Below are 20,389 nucleotides of genomic sequence, written 5' to 3'. Positions count from 1 at the left end.
AAAAAATAAATAATATTCAAATATTGAGGGGTGTTATTCTTTATTTTTCATAAAAGTAATAAAAATAAGAGCAACAAAATGTTTATTTTATTTTTGATCCGATCAACCAAATTATTTTAGTGTCTTAATGTGGTGAAGGTATATAATATTAAAAAAGAAAAAAAAAAAAAGATAAATTGTGTTTTTGTTTTTTTAATCGTAATGAATTAGTTATGAAAAAAATAGTTTACATCAATTATATTTTTGTTTTTCATAACTTTTATAAAAATATGATAACAATTAAAAAAATTAATCTAAGATGTTGAAAGTAAAAAGTATATATTAAATTTACCTTTTAATAATAAAAAAATACAAGTTGATAATCAGAATTATAACGTGACAGATGATTTTAACAAAATTTTGGTATGTACACAAAATACAGCTAATGAATAAAAGCGTCAACAGAACGAAGGAGGTGTTGCCAATAATGACCTGTGTCGAACGGTGACACAGTCAACGGGTGAATTTAGCATTAGACCTACCGAAACATAATCCACGAATCATAGCCGTTCATCTCAAACTTCACCGCAGACAATCGAACAATGCTTTAAGATCCTACGTGTCAATCTTCCATTGGCAGTTTCTAAGCGGCTTGCGATATCATTGGTCGCACCAACTCGACACAACTCCTCGTCAGATCTACATATAAGTATTCACAATATAAGCTACACTGAAATCGATTCAGATCAGAAGCGTTGCTTGTGGAATTTGATTGTTAGGTTATGGAGGAAAACAGAAGGAAGATGTCTTCTTTGCAGTTGTGTTGTTTTCTATTGATCGGTTGCTTGGTTTCGACCATTTACGCTTCTTCCGACGCTGTGAGTAAACTAATTTGATTTGTGTTTCATGGATCTGTAATGTCGGAATTAGTAACTGATTTGTTTAGTTTTTGTAGATATTTTACGAGTCATTTGCCTCATTAGAATTAGAAATATCAAGATAGGTATCAACCTGATCAATTAGGGTTATGTTCGGTTAAAAACCAATTACAAAGACTTAATGACATGAGAGTTTGTGGATTATATTGTTCTGGTGATAAGTATCTGAAATGTATGAACTTTGGGCACCTTCAAGATTAAGGTGTTGATTCTTGGTATCTATGAATATGATAGAAAGAAAAGAAATCATATCTCCAACAAGTTTGATGTTCCATAAAAAAAAGAAAGGGTCTTGATTTTTCCACTGGAAGGGTTTTATCCTTCCACTGAAAAATAATACATTGACAATTATACCCCTGATTAAGGAAAGATCATTCTTCATTTCTTCTTGTTTCCAAACGATGCACGAGAGAAATATCCTTTTTGTTTCCTTCGGCGCTGCTCCTTCTATCCCACTCTCGACTTGAATCCATCTCTGTGATGTCTGATTTCTGTTAAACTTGAATATATTGTCATTAAATTGACTCAACAAATGGGAATGGATCATCGTCCTCTTTCAGTGGCGTTACTAATCCGACATGTAAAAAGAAGGCTGGAGACGGAACTTTTGTTCGATTTTTGCCAAGAAAAAACCACCTCGGGGAATGGGGTGGTGGTAGAATCAGCGGAGTTCTAAAGTAATTTAGGCAAAAGAAAGTGAAGTGTCAAATAGATAATAATAACTGAACTGCTTAACCACTGGTATTGGTTGTGCGAAAGATTCAAGACCTGGAGTGCCGATGAGAATGGGTTTAACTTCTGATGAAATATCAAATCAAACAATATTATTCAAAATTGATGAGCAATTGATTGTCGCAATGAAGGTTTGCAAATGCCCATGTTCACCTTTAAAAGCGTGGAAGACTTATTGCGCCTGAATTGAAGGAAGGAGGAAACAAAAAGATCTTTCTCTCTCTTAAATATTTACAAGTTAAAGTTATTATCTTTTCAGTGGAAGGATAAAATCAGTCAGTAGGATGATGGATACTTGTTTCTTTCTCTTGTTTGAGACAAGTCGTGAATACTACTGCCATATATTTTCTAACTATTGCTTTTGCACTAGAGTTCAGAAGAACATGCTCAAGAAGTTCATTGTTCCAGAGAAAGAAGTAGAGCTGCATACAATATTATTGAGGAGGTATTACTATTAGCAATTGATATTCATCATTCATGTTCAAATAGTCACAGTTTTAAGCACCAATTATTATGCATCAAACCCTAAACAAATGTCGTTTAAATTATGCAGTATTTGATTCCATTTGTTGAACAAGAGAATTACCAAATGTCACATAAGTGTAAGCTTCATCCTGGAAATGACATATTTAGAGATCAAGAAGAGCACAAGATTCATGTGGATGTAAATGAATGGCGTTGCGGATACTGTAAGAAAAGCTTCCGAGCAGAGAAATTTCTTGATCAACATTTTGACAACAGACACTACAATCTTCTAAATGTTGTATGTGCAATCAAATCAGTTTCACCATTTTTATTTTTATATATAATAATAATGTTTTATGGAAGTTTTAAATAATACATATTCTTTAAATTTCAGAGTGAGGGCAATTGCTTGGCAGAATTATGTGGAGCATTGCACTGTGATCATGTAATAAATTCTGTTGTTCCTAAATCAAAGTGCAATCCTGCAGCTGCAGCAAGAAATCGTCACTTATGCGAGGTTGTCTGCTATCATATTACATATATATATTTTCAAAATTGTTACAAAGTTTTATATTTTAAAATAATATTTTATTTAATTGCAGAGTCTTGCAGACAGCTGTTTTCCTGTACATCAGGGTCCATCAGCAGGCCGACTTCATGGTAACATTTGATTTTTATAAATTATAAATTATCAACTTTATATAAATCATAACATTGAAGGAGAATTTTTGAATTCCAACTGTTTGCAGAACTATTTTTACGCCAATTTTGTGATGCACATACTTGTTCAGGCCGCATTAAGCCCTTTTCTAGAGGAGGCAAGGTAAAGAAGATTCACTTTTTTTTTTTCTTTAATGTGTGAAATGAATTTTATTATGACTTGTTGATATAAATGTGAAATGATGATGACTTATATATGTTTTGTTTGCAGAAGCATACCAACATCTTTTACTTTGCTATATCAATATTGATTTTGATGTTGCTCCCAATTTTCTATCTCATTGTATATCTGTACCAAAGGTGCTCACATCACTATAGTCACATATATTTCTTCTGCTTGTTATTTAGTTATTATTTATTACACACTATAGATAGTCTATATATAATATAATTATAATATGATGTTGGCATGTTGCAGAGAAATGAGAAAGGGCACACAGATTCTAAGGCGCATCTCAAAACAGAGTCTAAAGAAAAAACCATCTTAATTGGTAACTTTTGAGACATAAACAAGAGTGTAATTAATATTTGCTTATTAGGTTATTATATTTTTACCCCTCTACTTTTTGATGTGTAGGTCATGGTCGTGGATTTATATATATGGCAATTGGCACCATTTGATATATCCGGAACATGGAGTGTAGCATTCTTTACAAAGAAAAACAAATGACGTGGCATTATAGAATTATCTTCTGATACAAGATCCAAGTCTTCTAGAAGCTTTGTACCATGTCATCGACATACACTCACCTAGTATTGGAATTCATGGGTTTCATATCTTGTATTCCTCATACTCACTAGGATGTCAAAAATTAGTTTGACCCTTACATTTGATCTTTTTAGCATTACATTTAACACCCTCGGACCTGTTTACATTGGTTAAACATATTCCCAATCAATTTTATACGCCAAGGAAAATATCATCAACCAATTTTGAAGTTAATCTAGATCCAATTACTAGTAAAAGATTAGAATACTTACTATTAGAACTCAACACTTGTTCTAAAAGGTCCCTTCTTATTACAGATAAAAATGAAATTAGGTGTAATTTTGATAAAGATCATCTAACATAGTTTTAATTCTAGAGGTAGCTATGGATTGTCTAGGGTTGGATTTGGGTTCAACCTATTTAATAATTGGGTTGAAAATTTCAATCAAACTCAACCTGTTTATTTTAGATAGGTTGATATTTCTAATCCAACCTAACATTTTAGATAAATGAGTTTTTACCGGGTTGATCTGTTTATCTAGTTTCCGATCCAATCTATTAAATAGATGGGTTAAACTTTGATTAACCCATTTAAAATCAATTAAATAAATTATATAATTAAATATTATATCACTTAAATTAGTTCTATACATAAATAAAACTTCATAATTATAACAAAAGTACAATCATAATTCATAAATACAAATAAATTCTTCAAATAATATTAAAAGTGTTTAGTTTCAAACTAATTTTGAAGAGTGACCAGTATTATCATTGCTAAAAATGATAGAATTAGTATTGAATTTTATTCAACATAGATAATAATAATGTAATATTATAAGTTACAAATTAATACTTTGATTAACTAATGATAATATTCAAACAATTATATATATATATATATATATATATATATATATATATATATATATATATATATATATATATATATATATATATATATATATATATATATATATAAAAGTTAAAAGGGTTGACGAGTTGATAATTTTTAGACAAAATTGCAAAAATGGTCTTTGTAGTATGCATTTTTTTGTGGTTTTAGTCCAAACCTCGATTTTTTTTGGATTGGTGGTCCTTTTGAGCTAGTTTACTTGTAGTTTTGGTCTCTGTCCAAACTAAAAAGACTATTATACCCTTAATGAATTTAGTTTTCATTTTTTTTTCATTTTTTAAAAATTGTTATTATTATTAATTATAAAATGGGTTATTTCTTTGAGAGAGAGAGAGAGAGAGAGAGAGAGGCCTTATATTTTAATTTAATAAAACATTAAATTAAATAGAAAAAGGATAAAAAAAATATTAAGAGGGCATATTAGTCATTTCAGTTTTGCGAGGGACCAAAACCACAACCAAAGTAGCTCAAAATGATCATCAATCCAAAAAAGTCGATGTTTGGACTAAAACCCCAAAAAAATGCATACCACAAGGACCATTTTTGCAGTTTTGTCTAATTTTTATCAAACCCAACCTATTTAATTAAATGGGTTGGATGGGTTGGATGGGTTGACCCATTTAAATTAAATGGGTTGAAAATCTCAACCCAACCCGCTAATTTTGGGTTGGGTTCGCGGATTGTGTCAATTTTTGCCAACTCTATTTAATTCTATAGATCATTGTTTAAATACAATAATATACCTACTTATTAATATTGCAGATAATTTAGAAAAAAAAAATTGAAAAGATTCAAATTAATTTAGCTTTACTTTATAAAGAAATCAATACTTCAGATAAAAAAAATAGATTATGTTAAAGATCAAAATAAAACTATATTAGATAAAACAATTTCATTTTAAATAGAAGATAAAAACTTTAAAGAATCAGGCGAAATAAAAAATGATATTAAAATATTAACAGAACAAATACAATCTTTGTCATTAAAACCAACAAGATTTGAAAGAATAATAAGAAAAACTATTAAAACCGAAAAACCACAACCTTTTAGTTTTGGTATTACAATAAAAGATTAATGGCATAGTCATTTTGAAAAAGTTTGAATATAGCTTCTAAAAATATTATAAATAGAATAACAAGTAAACACGAAGAATATGATGTTAATTTAGAAGAATTAATTGACCTGAACAAGATTGCAATAGATTTCAAACTCATGGTTTACTGGAACCGAATCCAATTTGTAGTATGTTTTTATCTTGGTTCCATCTTCTGTATCATCACATACCTACACACACAACAAAAAAAATATAACCTTCTTTATTTTGCTACACATATACTTTTTCAGATGTGAGCTTTTTGGATTGTTAATAGTAATATTATAATAAAAAATAAACCTGCCAGAAGATGAAATTAGACATGATTGTTTGAGAAACAGCTTCATTAGCCCATGTACCCATGTATCTCGATTAAGTTGCACAAAAGGTATCATTAATAAACAACATAATCATAGAATCCATAAAATAACAACTATTTATACATTAAAAAAGCAAGTTAAAATAAAACAAAACACACCATATGCGAGCTAAATTCCTTGGTTGATTGCAAGTTCACTAGAAGCCAACGATCTTGATTTTTAGCAGATTCTTTAGCCTGTCATTGTAATAAGTAGATTATAACTTATTATTAAGATATACGTTATAAATTCACAATTTTACCTTCTCAAATGGACCATGGAACATCAAAGCAAAAGGAGGGCGATATAAGGGGGCAAGATTATCTCTAGAAGTATCAGCTGTTGATGTGGCACCACCACCTTGATCTGTTTCCCATACTCCAGGATGTTTTAGTTCCTCTTCAAAGTTTCTAAAGGGTACAACTGTACGTGCTTCAAGTGGAGTATATCCCAATCTTGTTGCTCTAAACACAAGAAAAGGACACAATGTACATGGTTTATAAAAAGGTTTCTAATGATGAAAGACATAATCTACACAAATGAGTAAAGTTGAATACCCAAAGCGCATAGGAGTGTCATAAAGAACATCCCTTTTCACTGGTAGAGGTGCACGAACTTCATTGTTATCATCTTCTCTGGTGTTTTTGGAACCATTGTTGTTCTCTAAGCCTCTGAGACGACATTCGGTGAAAGATTTGGTAAATGGGAGGTAAAGATTATATAGAAAAAGAAGATCTTAGTTTAAATTTGGAATCATCCACCTACCCGATGTTTTGGTCGGACAAAAGCCCATCGTTTTCTACAGGTGGAACATATAGAGACGATGATGCAGCTGCTCCACCTTCGTTTCCTGTGTAAAAAAGTTGAATAGCTTCTTCAAGTTGAATATAATGTTAAAAAAATATAATGTTAACAAAAAAATATAATGTTAACAAGATAAAAACATACTACAAATTGACCTGAACAAAATTAAGTCCAAGGTTTATCGGACCGTTTAAAGTTCTTCAGAGGATTGGGAACCAAACTTACAAGCTCGAACTACCAGAAGAACTGAATGGAATTCATAACACTTTTCATGTGTGTTATTTGAGGAAGTTCATGGGAGAAGTTCCCGACATGATTCCACTTTCGGAGTTGAGAATCGATGAGAACAAAAGGTTGATTGAAGAACCAGAGGCAATCGTTGACCGAAAGACTAAGAAGTTGCGAGGCAAGATGGTCGAGTTAGTGCTTGTCCGATGGAAACACACGAATGGGCCGAATCTCACCTGGGAGACGGAGAGTGACATGATGGGTCGCTATCCGCATTTGTTTGTTGATGTGTGATTCCGGGGATGGAATAATTCTAAGGTGGAGAGAATTGTAACGCCAGTGTGAAACAACCCAAAAATACGACCCAAAATTTTCATTTTTCAATATAACCAAAAACCATAAATCTGAGTATCATATCATAAAAACCACACACTATGTTTCTCAACCATAATAAAAATACTGTGAGGAAAACTGTATCATAACTGAAACATATCATAATCAAGAAACTGAATCAACTCCTAGGATAAAAACTGAAGCTGTGGTGTGTGCGATGCCATCATCCCGAGCTCTTCCCTTTGCTTGCGGAAGTACCTGAAACCAAAACTGAAACTGTAAGCACGAAGCTTAGTGAGCTCCCCCAAACTACCACATACCATGCAATAACATATAAAGCACATACTGGGGCCTTGCCCCCTCCATCAGACTGAAGTCCGAAGCTGACTGTCTGGGACCTTGTCCCCTACATCGGACCGAAGTCCGAAGCTAACTGAATGGGACCTTGTCCCCTCCATCGTACCGAAGTCTGAAGCTAACTGACTGGGACCTTGTCCCCTCCATCGGACCGAAGTCCGAAGCTAACTGACTGGGACCTTGTCCCCTCCATCGGACCGAAGTCTGAAGCTAACTGACTGAACATAGCATAGCATAACATAACAACTAGCATCAACACATAAATCCTGTCTGAGCCACGGAGGCATCAAACATACTAACAACTGCGTTGGACCGAAGTCCTGAAACTACTACTAACTGAACGGGCCGGCATTGTGGCCTTAGACCCGTTCCTACTGGAAGGAAACTCATCTCGCGAACTGGCTGCTGTGTGTATGGCTCTGGAAACTAACTGCTGCTGCTCCGGTATCTCCCCGGCTACAAATCCATAACACACTCAATCAAATGCTAATCACTGTACTAGGGTAAAATGACTCTTTTACCCTTGGTCAAAGTCGACTCTCCTGATCAAAGTCAACTCTCCCTGGTCAAAGTCAACTCTCCTGGTCAAAGTCAACCCACAGTTGACCTGACTCGCCAAGTTGGCCGCCAACTCGCCGAGTCCCTATTCTCACTTCTCAACCCTACTCGCTGCTACTCATCGAGTATGGCATCGACTCGATGAGTTCCCTTTCGAATCCAAAAACTCAGGCAATCTGCATCCGACTCGCCGAGTCGTATGAACAACTCGACGAGTTGTTCTTCGAGCTAAGAAGATTGCCTTGGACTCGCCGAGTTGTATGAACAACTCGCCGAGTCCCTCCATTACTGAGTCTGACCTCAAACTCGCTGAGTCCACTTTATCACTCACTGGTCCCACTCGGCATCACTCAATAAGGGGAAATCGGGGACTCGCGACTCGACTCGCCGAGTCGCTTGCATGCAACAACTCAAAACTCAATTCTGCTTGAATCCAGTGTATAAAACTTATAGATATGGACTCCCTTAACTCGATTAGCACGTAAAGATTCTATCTTTACGTGCCCATATGCATCCATGAAGATAAAATAGCTCAAAAAGCATAATAAAGGCTAGATCTAGGGTTTTCATGCAAAGTATCTTCAAAAAGGCAATAGATCCGGGCTCTACAACTCCTAAATGAACAGATCTAAGGATATCTCGATCTACTAAGGCATCCATACAATCATAAGGCTTGAGAAAGGCATCAAACTATTACTAGAAGAGTTCTAATGGAAATTTGAAGCATAAAAGGGGAGGAAATCCGAAGAATACCTCAATGGATTCTGATTTGCCCTTGAATCTTTGCTCTACACTTCTTCCCCTTGCTCCTTTCTTCTTCTTCTTCAAGCCTTCAAAATATCACACAAGAACACTTAAATCACTCAAGGATGGATTAGGGTTTTCTCACAGCTCTCTGAGGGTGAAGGAGGCGAGATTGGGGGCTATAAGGTGGTTTAAATAGTGAGCAACCCGGGGATTTAGGGTTTCTTCCAGACAGGCAGACTCGTCGAGTCCCGAATATGGACTCGCCGAGTCGCCGACTAACACGTGCTCGAAATCCCGTCCCTACTCGGCGAGTCAGGCTATGAACTCGCCGAGTCCCTCTTGCAAACTTCTAATTAAATACCATGGAATCATCATACCGGAGACGGGTCGTTACACAGTGTTTCTGGGCTTGTCATTAATGTTGATATAATAGTCTAGGTTAACCTTTGTAACCCGTTTTGAAATAATAGGAGTGTATTATTTGAGTATTATGTGTTTTGTGCTTAATTGCTTAATCGCTTAATCATGTGATTTGATTAATTAAGAATAAAAATAAGCGTCAAAATTTAAGTGTAAAATAAACTCGATATCTTTACATAAAGTTGTAATGGCCGAAACGAGGTTTCCGAATATATAGAACGCCCAAATCTGACTTCGTATGAGGAAGTTATGATTTTCTGAAGTTTCGACTTAGCGGTATGCAGCCCGAATACTCGATTTGAGATCGAGCGGTTTTTAGCCGAAACAATCTAAACGAGAATCGAAGATCTCGTTAATGGTAGCGAAGCGATAAAAAGTTAGGCGAGAACGGACGCCGGACGAAGACGTTATGAATTTATAACGAAGTTTTCCTGTTCGGCCTACTAAAAATAAATAATAAAAATAAAATCAAAATTAGCCGACAGAGTCTAAACGAAAGTCGTAGAGCGTAGTCTCACCTACGCGTGGATATAAAGAACGTCGAAAACGGAGTTCGTATGAAGAAGATATGAATTTTTGAAGTTTATTAAATAATTAAAATATATAAATTTAATCTTTAATTCGGATGTATATCTGAAGGAGTCACCGATCTGATCCGAAGTACGCCCAGCGTACCCCGATGCATGCACCGCCTCGGACTCGAGTGCTCTGATGACGCATGCAGTGACGATCCGAGGAGTACGCCCCGCGTAAGGGCATTACGCCCAGCGTACGTGCGAGGCTCAGCCTCTATAAAAGGCTTGCGAGGGCAGCCTAGAGTTTTGTTCTTTTTCTCTTATCTCTCTCTCTCTCTCTCTCGTTTTGCATCGTTTTGCGTGCCATTTATACCCCGAATCCCCAGTAATATTCCCGAGCCCCGAAGCAAGTTTCGAAGCCCCGAAGATCCCGAGAAGTGCGATTCACGAGCCGAAGCTCTGCCCGCGAGGAGCCCGGTTTTTGTGAAGATCTTCCAGATCTACCGAAGAATACTACTTCTAAAAGTCGTAGTGTTGTTCGATCATCTTCTGATCAAGTGAGTGTGTAGTTACTTTCTTCTAACGCATAATTATGAAGTATTCTATACGAAATACGTGTTATGTGTATAATTTTGTTGTTATGTGTGTGAATGTATATTCACTCTCTTCTATCTCATAGATCTGATTTATTTTCTATGAAATACGTGTTATGTGGGTGTGCCTCATATGTTATGTGAAATACTGTGACAACCCAAATTTATTGTCGTTACAAAATCCCGTCTTCACTAACAGAATTCGTCGTTATATATTATTTTCCGTAATGTTTGGAGTCGTCAATAAATAAATATCTAGTTCTTTATATTTCTTGATATTATCATAAGTAATTATAACTTGTAAGTGTTAACCCCGTTTAACTAAATAGAGTTATATTACTTTTCAACCACTTCACCCGGGTAAAAAGTTTTAACCCCGTTAAACTTTAGCATCGGGTAGCCGTGTATCGGGTGCAATACCCGAGGCATATAAAATGAGAGTGAACACCATTTGAACACTCTTTTACCACTCATTCACTCTCTCTCACTACTTCCTCTCTCTAGACCCGAACCCGACTCCAAAACCGCGAATTCCAGCTTCCAAACGTAAGGGTTTCTTCCCTATCTTATTCTAAACATATTCTATTGCATTTAAAGGTCAAAAATCATAAGATTTAGTGGATTAAAGGGAGTTTACGGCCTAGGAAGCCTCTTAGGCCGTAAACACCCAAAACTTGGCCAAGTGTCCCATTTTCCTTTCCTTTAAGATTGGATATTAATAAAGGAAATAGCCTAGATGAGTTTGGACATGAAAACACAAGTTTTAAGGACCTAAAAGGGAGTTTACGGCCCAAGCTTGTGCTTAGGCCGTAAACACCAAAATTCCATGCTAATTTGCCTCAAAAACTCATCTAAGGCATGTGGGAATTAAGTTATGACCCTATGAAATGCTTAAGGCCATTAAATAACACATCTTAGACCCTAAAAGAGGAGTTTACGGCCAAGACTATGCTTGGGCCGTAAACACCCAATTTCCCTGGTAAAAAGTCCCAAAAACTCACCTAAGGCCTTCTAGAATTTAACTAAGATTTAAAGGAGTGATTTGGACCATTTAACAATCCATTTTGAGGGACAAAATGGATTTTACGGCCCAAGAATAAGCCTGGACCGTAAACTCCCCCAAGTGACACCAAATGAAGGTTTTAACCCTCCAAATTGGTCCTAGGCATTTACTAGAATTATTTGGAGTTGAAATAAGGCCTTAACTTGCACTTTTGGAGGAAAACAAGAGTTTACGGCCAAGCCTAGGGGCTTACAGCCGTAAACTCCCAAGGAGTGGGCTTTGGGCCGCAAACTCCAAAGGAGTAAACTCTTGGACTCCCCCGTAAACCCCTCTTGGCCTTGTACCACTCCCGGGAACCCCTTCTAAGCCCTAAAACCCCGAATCGATGCTAGAATGCCTAAATACTTTAATGAAAAGCATAAAATGATTAATTTCTTGTAAAATACATATTTCACATGACATTAGGGTCCTAAAAGGTGCACAAGTTGTTATTTGGTACAAAACGCTCAACCGACACTTTCACCCGATTTACCCGATTCACCCGATTTACGCGATTTCAGGTGAGTTCATACCCCTTTAATGAACCTTTCAAATGTTTTATATGTTTTAGGGGGGGGATACAAGTCAATTATACATGTTTATGGAAATTTATACAATCCAATTATTCATGTTACGGAAATTAATCACATGTGATTCACTATCCGTAGTTCAAATCACATGTGATTTACCACTATGTTTTATAAAAAGGATCTTCGTTTTCTAAACTATTTTGGATAAAAGATCAATTTCTAAATGTTCCCTTTTGACAAGATTTTTATTAAATAAATTCCTTATAAAATGTAACCACACCAATATATTTATATAAGTAAGACTTGAAGGACTTAGGACCGATAGCTCGCCTTATTTCCTGTTCTTGTTTGATTGTGGGCTTATGGTAGTTGTTATCCGTCCGACTGTCGTTGATTTCTTAGTTATATATCATATATATTAGTGTTGGATACGAGTATTTTCATTTCCTTCGATGTTTAAACCACTAAACTGACAAGAATCATACGCACTAAGTTAACTATAATAGGTATAGTTAAGGCCACTATTACTCGCTTTAGCTACTACTCTACACACTATAATACACTCTATTATGATACTATACACTAATAAGAGAACACAATACGATTTATACAAAAGACTACTACACTATAATACAAGAGAAAGCACTAATCAAGAGATAACACACTAACCCACTACGAGAGACTTTATTCGCGACGCACTACGCCCAGAGTCTTCTGGCATGAAGACGACGCTATATGTATAGATCTATACGGGGCATACGCTATTACATCCCGACTGTTAACTTCGGTCCGAGCCGTACAGGTCCACGGATGCCACTACTTCACTACACTGTGCATGACCGGGAAGGTCATGGGATCCTCTATTACTCACACTATCGGCAACATACAAGAAATGCACTATAACCACACTAAAATTCTAAACTAAGAGTTAAGTTAATATCCCGAAGTAATCAAGCATCTAACACTAAAGGAAGTTTGCACCACTATTATTGATTTTAGGCATAACCTACCATATTGCATTACTTATTGGAAATTCACTATTATACAGTTACAATGAATGTTTTTCTTCAAAGATGAAAATTACATGTTTCTTAAAGGTTTTCACTTATAATGTATTTCTGGAAAATATAGGATTTTCTAGGTTTTTCTACTACTTATGAATATAAATTACAGCTTTTCATACTATCGGTTCTAATGCTTTTTATACAAAAACTCACACTAAACTCTTATGAACTCACCAGCTTTATGTTGATATCCGTTTTCAAAATAACTTGTATCCTCAGGTCAAAGATAGACAGTTACAGGTGCAGCTTTTTTTGGAGAAGGTGGAGCTTACAAGATCCATCTCTTATTTTTTATTTACTTTTGGTGTTTGTTGAACATTACAAAACACACTTGTAATTAAAATCACTATGTAATGCAATGGTTGTATGTTTCTTGTTTTTACTATTATGCAATTGTGATGATACTGTACATGACGTCCTCCACCCCGAAACATTTTCCGCCGTTATCGGTTTTGGGGTGTGACAGATTGGTATCAGAGCATTGTTTATAGTGAATCAAGTATATCAACCTATGTAAGATATACGAACTATAAACACTTCGGGACTAAAACACTCTGACCAAGAATATATACTGTTAAGTATCTAAAAGATCTAACTAAGTATATATATATATATATATATATATATATATATATATATATATATATATATATATACACACACACATCACTATAAAACACAGAAGTCAGTATCACCCTAGAACAAAACAAAAGTATTAAGATTGTTGGGTAGCACAATTGGGCTTAGAGACATATAGTCACATTTGGGGGGATGTAGCCTGATCAACTACGTTTTCCTGGGAGTGACTAGCATGTGCCTAAGTTTGATTGTGGTGTTGCAACAAGTCTAAAACTTACCACCACTACCACAATAGCGTTACCATACGAATACTATAGGAGTATTCTGTGTCTCTAAAACATACGTATGTGACAACTAAAAGGGGTCGTTACTGGTAGGACAATAATTGCTAAGTGGATACACCACGGTTACATGTGACTAGGGCGCTATAGACTCAGAATATGTAGCCTTTGCTTCATTCCCTGTTCTTGTTTGATTGGGGGTCTGAAGTTAGGGTTGCTTATTCGAAGGACTATCTTGCTTCGGTTACATGTAATCGGTATGCACTATGCTAGTATTGGGTCGACTAATAACGATTCACCCTATAAGTATCTTAGAGTAGTGCGTCTAATAACCTTTCCTTTCCCCTTTCTCGCGTAGATAGCATGGTTGGCTTCCACCATCCCGGTGATCCGTACTATCCAAACCAGGGCAATGGAGGATGGCTCGATGAAAAGTCAGACGATGATCACCCGATCCCTTTGGATGATCATCATGCTGAAGGCTTCTCGGATGGCTCGAGCTCTGAACCATAAGTTAACAACCAACCTCCTGAAGCTCAGAACCCCAACCCCCGTCCGACATTTCAGGGTCCTACTCCTATGTGGGCCATATCCTTGCACCGATGGAGTGAGGAACAGGGTCAGCCCTTGCCTTACAACGAAGACCGAAGCTTCTACAACATAAACGAAGGAGGATCAGCGGATCGGGTTCTTCCCATCATGATCTGGAGGATTGCCAGGAATGTCGAGCAGGGTCAAGCTGCTATTGGTCGAGTTGTAGAAGTGGATGCCAACTCGAATCTCAACACGGTTCGCATCCGCCAACTCGGAGAAGCCATGGACAGGACAAGGAGGGCCAACGAGACTCTGCAGCATCAGCTAGCTGCATCCCGAGCCGAAGTTAGGGAACTCCAAGCACGTCAGAGGACTCATGATCGACACCTTCAGGAAGTCATGCGTCAGATAGCAAATCTGAGGGTTCGCCCAACAAATAACCGTCGCCAGTAGAAGACGTCTAGTTACCTCACTCTTTTGTTTAAAGGACTAGCCTTTCCTCTCTACGTTCCGTAGATCTCTTGTTTGTAAACATTCCTAGCTTAAAAATACTCTAACTAGACCTCTAAACTGCCAACATTTTCTTTATGGTTGATGTAAGACCTGCTGTTAGGTCAATTTTGATGAACTTGTATTGCATCGTTAATACCAGTATATTGGCAGTTGATTACTCTATTGCTATGACTCTCATTATGATCCTGGATTATGTTGATTTAATCCATGAAACACTCTATTCATATTCGCAATAGACTCTTACTATTGCTATCATTTCTATGGTTTTCCAGTGAAAGATGCCTCCTCGAAAGCGTCCGAACAGAGGAAGACCAGCAACTCAAACCCCTCCTCCACCACCTCCTCCTCCGCATTTCGATCCAGTACTGTTCCAAACGGCTATGACTGTGGCCGTGACAGCAGCCATGGCCCAAATGAACTCCGGAGACGCAAGCGGTGGTAATTCTAGATTTGGTGAAGTCCACCAACGAGTGCAGGGATGCACTTATAAGGACTTCATGAACTGTAAACCTACCTTCTTCGACGGTACAGGAGGAATTCTGGCACTATCCCAATGGTTCGAAAGAACTAAAGTTGTATTTGAAATGTGCTCTTGCCCTGAAGAGAGCAAAATCAAGTTCGCAACTGCTACCCTCGCTAACAGGGCCTTGACATGGTGGAACGGCCATGTCGACGCACTCTCCCTAGTCACAGCCAATGCCATGGGCTGGGACACTCTAAAAGATCTCATGAGAAGGGAGTACTGCCCTAGGGGCGAAGTTTAGAAACTTGAGGAGGAACTCTGGAACCTCAAGATGAAAGGGACTGACATAACAGCTTACACGGCCAGGTTCTGCGACTTGGCGGCTATGTGTCCTAACATGATCCCATCCGAAAGCAAGAAGATTGAACGATACATCTGGGGTTTAGTGCCCCGTATCGAGGAAACGTTCTGGCCTCACGCCCTACCACTTTTGACAGCGCCAAGGAATTGGCCCAGAGTTTGATCAACCATGAAGTCTCTTCCACTCCAGCAACAGAAACCCCCACTACCACTGCACCACCCGATTCATCTGATAGAAAGAGGAAGCGATGGATAAAAAGAAAGGCAAGAAACTCAAACCTCCTCCAAGGACCAGCAAATCGTGGCGGTCCATGCTGCCACTACCCCAGCCGCACCAGCCCTGCCAAAAGCTTATAGCGGGAATCTGCCCAAGTGTCCCAAGTGCCCTTTCCACCACAACGGCCCCTGCCGTGAATTGCAGTGTTCCAACTGCGGGCGGAAGGGCCATACGGTGCGATTCTGCAAGGGCCCTCCCAAACCTATTTCTCAAGTTCCGGGTTCAGGAGTGACCCCGACGTGTTATGGCTGCGGCGAAGCTGGCCATTTCAAGAAGAACTGTCCGAAGGCTACAAATGCTGGGAGAACTGGAAGGTTACTCGCTATCGGTCACAATGAAGCGGTAGCGGATCCCACAGTGGTCACGGGTACGTTTCTTCTCAACAACTCTTATGCCTGTGTCTTATTCGATAGTGGTGCAGAAAGAAGCTTCATAAATCAAAACTTTAAACAATTACTCAAACAAACCCCTCAACCACTAAAAGAAACATTCGTCGTAGAAATGGCTAACGGGAAGACAGAAAGCTCTAACGAAATCTACATAGGTTGTACCCTCACGTTAGACGATCACCCATTTTCAATCGATCTTATACCAATCTCAATCAAAAATTTCGATGTCATTGTTGGTATGGACTGGTTGAGTCTTCATCGCGCCGATATCCTATGCTCCGACAAAGCCATTCGCCTGCACCTTCCGAATCACGAAACCCTATTGATATATGGAGATAAACTGAGTACGAGCCTTCGTATCATCTCCAGTATTCAGGCTCAGAAATACTTGCACAAGGAATGTCGCGCCTTTCTTGCTCACGTCGTCGACACTAGTCAAAAATCTAAAGATCCAAAAGACATTCCCGTTGTATGCGAATTCTTTAATGTTTTCCCAGAAGACCTTCCAGGCCTACCTCCCAAACTTCAGGTTGAGTTCAGAATCGACCTAGTCCCAGGAGCTACTCCCGTAGCTAAGTCGCCCTATCGTCTAGCGCCTGCCGAAATGCAAGAACTATCCGGTCAACTCAACGAGCTGCTCAACAAGGGTTTTCTAAGACCGAGCTTCTCACCTTGGGGAGCTCCGGTCTTGTTCGTGAAAAAGAAGGATGGATCATTTCAGATGTGCATCGATTATAGGGAACTCAATAAACTCACAGTCAAAAATCGCTACCCACTTCCCCGTATCGACGACCTATTCGACCAACTACTAGGAGCAAGTTACTTCTCCAAGATTGATCTTAGATCTGGGTATCACCAGTTACGGGTACTTGAGGAAGATGTTCTGAAGACAGCTTTCCGAACCCGCTACGGGCATTTTGAGTTCGTAGTGATGCCCTTTGGACTGACTAACGCCCCGGCAGTATTCATGGACTTGATGAATAGGGTGTGTCGCCCATATCTGGATCAGTTCGTCATCGTCTTCATTGACGATATACTCGTCTACTCTCGGAGTGAGGAAGAACACAGGGATCATTTACGATGAGTCCTGGAAACGCTGCGATCCGAAAAGTTATATGCGAAGTTCTCTAAGTGCGAGTTTTGGATCCGAAGAGTTGAATTCTTAGGACACGTGGTTAGTGAAGAAGGAATCCACGTGGATCCCTCCAAAATTAAAGCTATTGAGAACTAGTCAGCACCGAAGATGCCTACAGAAATTCATCAATTTCTAGGCCTCACTGGCTACTACCGCAGATTCATCCAAAACTTCTCTCGGATTGCGAAGCCTCTCACTATGTTAACACAGAAGGGTGTATCATTCGACTGGGAAGAGAAACAGGAGAAGGCATTCGAGACCCTGAAGCAAGCTTTATGCACCGCACCGGTATTATCTCTTCCCGAAGGGACAGAGGATTTCGTTGTATATTGTGATGCATCAAATCAGGGGCTCCGTTGTGTCTTGATGCAACGAGGTAAGGTCATCACCTATGCCTCAAGACAGCTAAAGACACATGAAGTGAACTACACTACTCACGACCTCGAATTAGGAGCGGTCGTCTTCGCACTAAAAATCTAGAGACACTACTTGTATGGGACGAAGAGCGTGGTGTACACTGATCACAAAAGCCTCCAACACATACTGAACCAGAAAGAACTTAACATGAGGCAGCGTCGATGGGTCGAACTACTCAGCGATTACGATTGCGAAATCCGATACCACCCGGGTAAAGCCAACGTAGTAGCAGACGCCCTGAGTAGGAAGGAGTATTCTGGACGAAGAACCAAGTCATTGACAATGACCATCCGTTCGCATCTATCTGCGCAAATCAGAGAGGCTCAGCTGGAAGCCTTAAAGCCAGAGAATCTGACGGGAGAATCCCTGCGCGAAATGGATAAAAGTTTGGAGGTCAAGGGTGACGGAGCCTACTACTTCATGGACCGAATCTGGACTCCGCGCCATGGAGGTTTTAGAGACTTGGTCATGAGGGAAGCACACAACACTCGCTACTCCATCCACCCAGGTTTAGATAAGATGTATCTGGATCTCAAAAAGTTATACTGGTGGCCTAACATGATCGCTACCTTTGTGAGCAAGTGCCTTACTTGCGCGAAGGTCAAGGTCGAATATCAAAAGCCACTAGGACTCCTCCAACAACCAGAGATACCGGAATGGAAGTGGGAGCGGATCACAATGGATTTCATAACCAAGCTGCCCAAGACAGCGGGTGGGTTGGATACCATTTGGGTCATTGTCGACAGATTGACCAAGTCTGCACACTTCCTACCCATCAAGGAAACAGACAGGATGGAGAAACTCACAAGATGTAAAGCCCCGTTTATTTATTAAATCAATAAATAAATTAATGAGCGAATGGTAGCCTAAAATAAATAATTATATATGCAGGGGGTGGTTTCAAGGAGTAAATTGGCATAATTTAGTAATTGGTGGTTAAAAGTGTGAGAGTCGGACTCAGTTTGTAAATATTTATGAAGACAAGGGCTTCGTGGTAATTATTTGGATTTAATTTGAAAGGAAAAGAGGAGGGAAGGACTGAATAAGTCATACTTGAAAATATGGGGTTTAAAAGGTAAATCATGGATTAGTTTTGGAAGGATTCTCAAAGGGGAGGGCTGTTAGGTAAATATAGTACCTAAATTGTACAAGATTTTAATGCTGAGGGTTTAGATGGTAAATGTTGGCATTCATTTGAAAGAAATGTCAATGGAGAGGGGTCATTTGCGGCATTATGGAAATAAGTTTGTGGGGGGATCGGGGTATATAACCCATCACCCCCGTCCATACCCTAACCCTAAGGAGGCCATCTACAGCCGCCACCTTCCCCACCCTTATACCTCCCTCTCCGGCGCCGTCATCTCCGGACCCTCCTACCGCCGTTCATCAACCTCCAGCCGACACCCTTCATTCGTGTTCTGATCCGGTGAGTCCAGCCGACTGCCGCCGCTGCCTCGCCATCCAAACGCCACAGGGACCACCGAAGCCACCGGGATACCGAGCCTGCTGCCGATGATGTTGTGCGCAGCCGAAGGAGCCGACAGAAATCGATGATTGAAGCGGAGGTCGTTGTCGCACGGGCCAGGAGCGATCAGGAAGCTCTTGGTGTGCCAACCGCCACCTCGTGTTCTCCTCCTAGCCGCCACCACCCGTGTCACGAGTTTCTCCGGCCAGTCGAGCCACCAAGCGTAGCAACGTGTGTCTTCCGACGAAGAGCAGTCGACGACGTGACCGCCAGGGTGTCCGTCGCCATCGTTTCTGCCAACCTCCTTCTTCCTTTCTTTTCTGTCATTGTAAAATCACCACTGCAGCCGCTGCTCTTCCGCCGTTTACCACCCCGAAGGGTCACCTTGTTCATGCTCCACGAGGGTTCAAGTGTGCTGCTGTTTCAAGTTCTTGCGGTGTGTATTTGTTATTTTCATGGAGTGGTGTTTGGGTGTTTATTTGACTGGAAAAGCCACCACCACCACTTACCTCCACTGGCCACCACAAGGGTGGCTGTGTGTTTGCGTGTGTTGTTATTAATGTGTGCGTGTGTGTATTATCGAGTTGTACATTGTAATGGTGTCAAAAATAATAGAAATCTCAAACCACCACCATAGGGTGGTGGCTGCCGCCTCCTACCGCCACCGGCCGCCGTGTCGGGTGGCGGTGTGCTCGTCTTGTGAGTTGACTCGATTGGGGATGCTTGAAACCCTAATAGGCCTTGTGAGCCTAAGGGGCCCAATGAAGCCAAATGGGCTTAGAGAAAACCCTAATGAGTCTAATGGACTCTATTTGACCCAATAAAACCCTAATAGACTTGATGACATTCTAGTGGGCTTGATAAGCCCAATAAA

General features: G+C 39.2%; 2 protein-coding genes across 2 annotated transcripts; one reads left to right on the top strand and one right to left on the bottom strand.

Annotated features, from left to right (window-relative positions):
• The first annotated feature begins 673 nt into the window (after window positions 1–673).
• LOC111891103 (uncharacterized) lies at window positions 674–3,661 on the top strand. Its single transcript, XM_023887187.3, has 9 exons — window positions 674–857; window positions 2,020–2,094; window positions 2,203–2,412; window positions 2,509–2,631; window positions 2,717–2,774; window positions 2,864–2,937; window positions 3,046–3,134; window positions 3,253–3,325; window positions 3,412–3,661. Exons 1-8 carry the CDS (start codon window positions 762–764, stop codon window positions 3,320–3,322), a joined length of 795 nt encoding a protein of 264 aa, XP_023742955.1. The 5' UTR covers window positions 674–761; the 3' UTR covers window positions 3,323–3,325; window positions 3,412–3,661.
• A 2,285-nt stretch (window positions 3,662–5,946) lies between these two features.
• LOC111891106 (plant UBX domain-containing protein 7) lies at window positions 5,947–19,842 on the bottom strand. Its single transcript, XM_052771515.1, has 6 exons — window positions 19,734–19,842; window positions 6,677–6,785; window positions 6,469–6,582; window positions 6,174–6,375; window positions 6,031–6,108; window positions 5,947–5,985 (listed from the first exon to the last, which is right to left on the bottom strand). Exons 1-6 carry the CDS (start codon window positions 19,840–19,842, stop codon window positions 5,947–5,949), a joined length of 651 nt encoding a protein of 216 aa, XP_052627475.1.
• Between the last annotated feature and the right edge of the window lie 547 nt (window positions 19,843–20,389).

Source organism: Lactuca sativa, chromosome 5 (genome assembly GCF_002870075.4).
Source record: "Lactuca sativa cultivar Salinas chromosome 5, Lsat_Salinas_v11, whole genome shotgun sequence".
NCBI classification, from domain to species: Eukaryota; Viridiplantae; Streptophyta; class Magnoliopsida; order Asterales; family Asteraceae; genus Lactuca; species Lactuca sativa.
Note: the sequence above shows the minus strand (reverse complement) of the source record. Positions and strands in the feature narration are given on the sequence as shown.

What these genes read in the sequence shown, in the direction of transcription:
- LOC111891103 (XM_023887187.3), top strand. Translation starts at nt 762, where the DNA reads ATGGAGGAAAACAGAAGGAAGATGTCTTCTTTGCAGTTGTGTTGTTTT. An exon ending in ACTACAATCTTCTAAATGTT is followed by an intron (nt 2,413 to 2,508) that starts GTATGTGCAATC and finishes TTTAAATTTCAG; the next exon opens with AGTGAGGGCAATTGCTTGGC. An exon ending in ATCAGCAGGCCGACTTCATG is followed by an intron (nt 2,775 to 2,863) that starts GTAACATTTGAT and finishes AACTGTTTGCAG; the next exon opens with AACTATTTTTACGCCAATTT.
- LOC111891106 (XM_052771515.1), bottom strand. Translation starts at nt 19,842, where the DNA reads ATGACAGAAAAGAAAGGAAGAAGGAGGTTGGCAGAAACGATGGCGACG. An exon ending in TTGTCCGACCAAAACATCGG is followed by an intron (nt 6,583 to 6,676) that starts GTAGGTGGATGA and finishes ATGTCGTCTCAG; the next exon opens with AGGCTTAGAGAACAACAATG. An exon ending in GACACTCCTATGCGCTTTGG is followed by an intron (nt 6,376 to 6,468) that starts GTATTCAACTTT and finishes TCTTGTGTTTAG; the next exon opens with AGCAACAAGATTGGGATATA.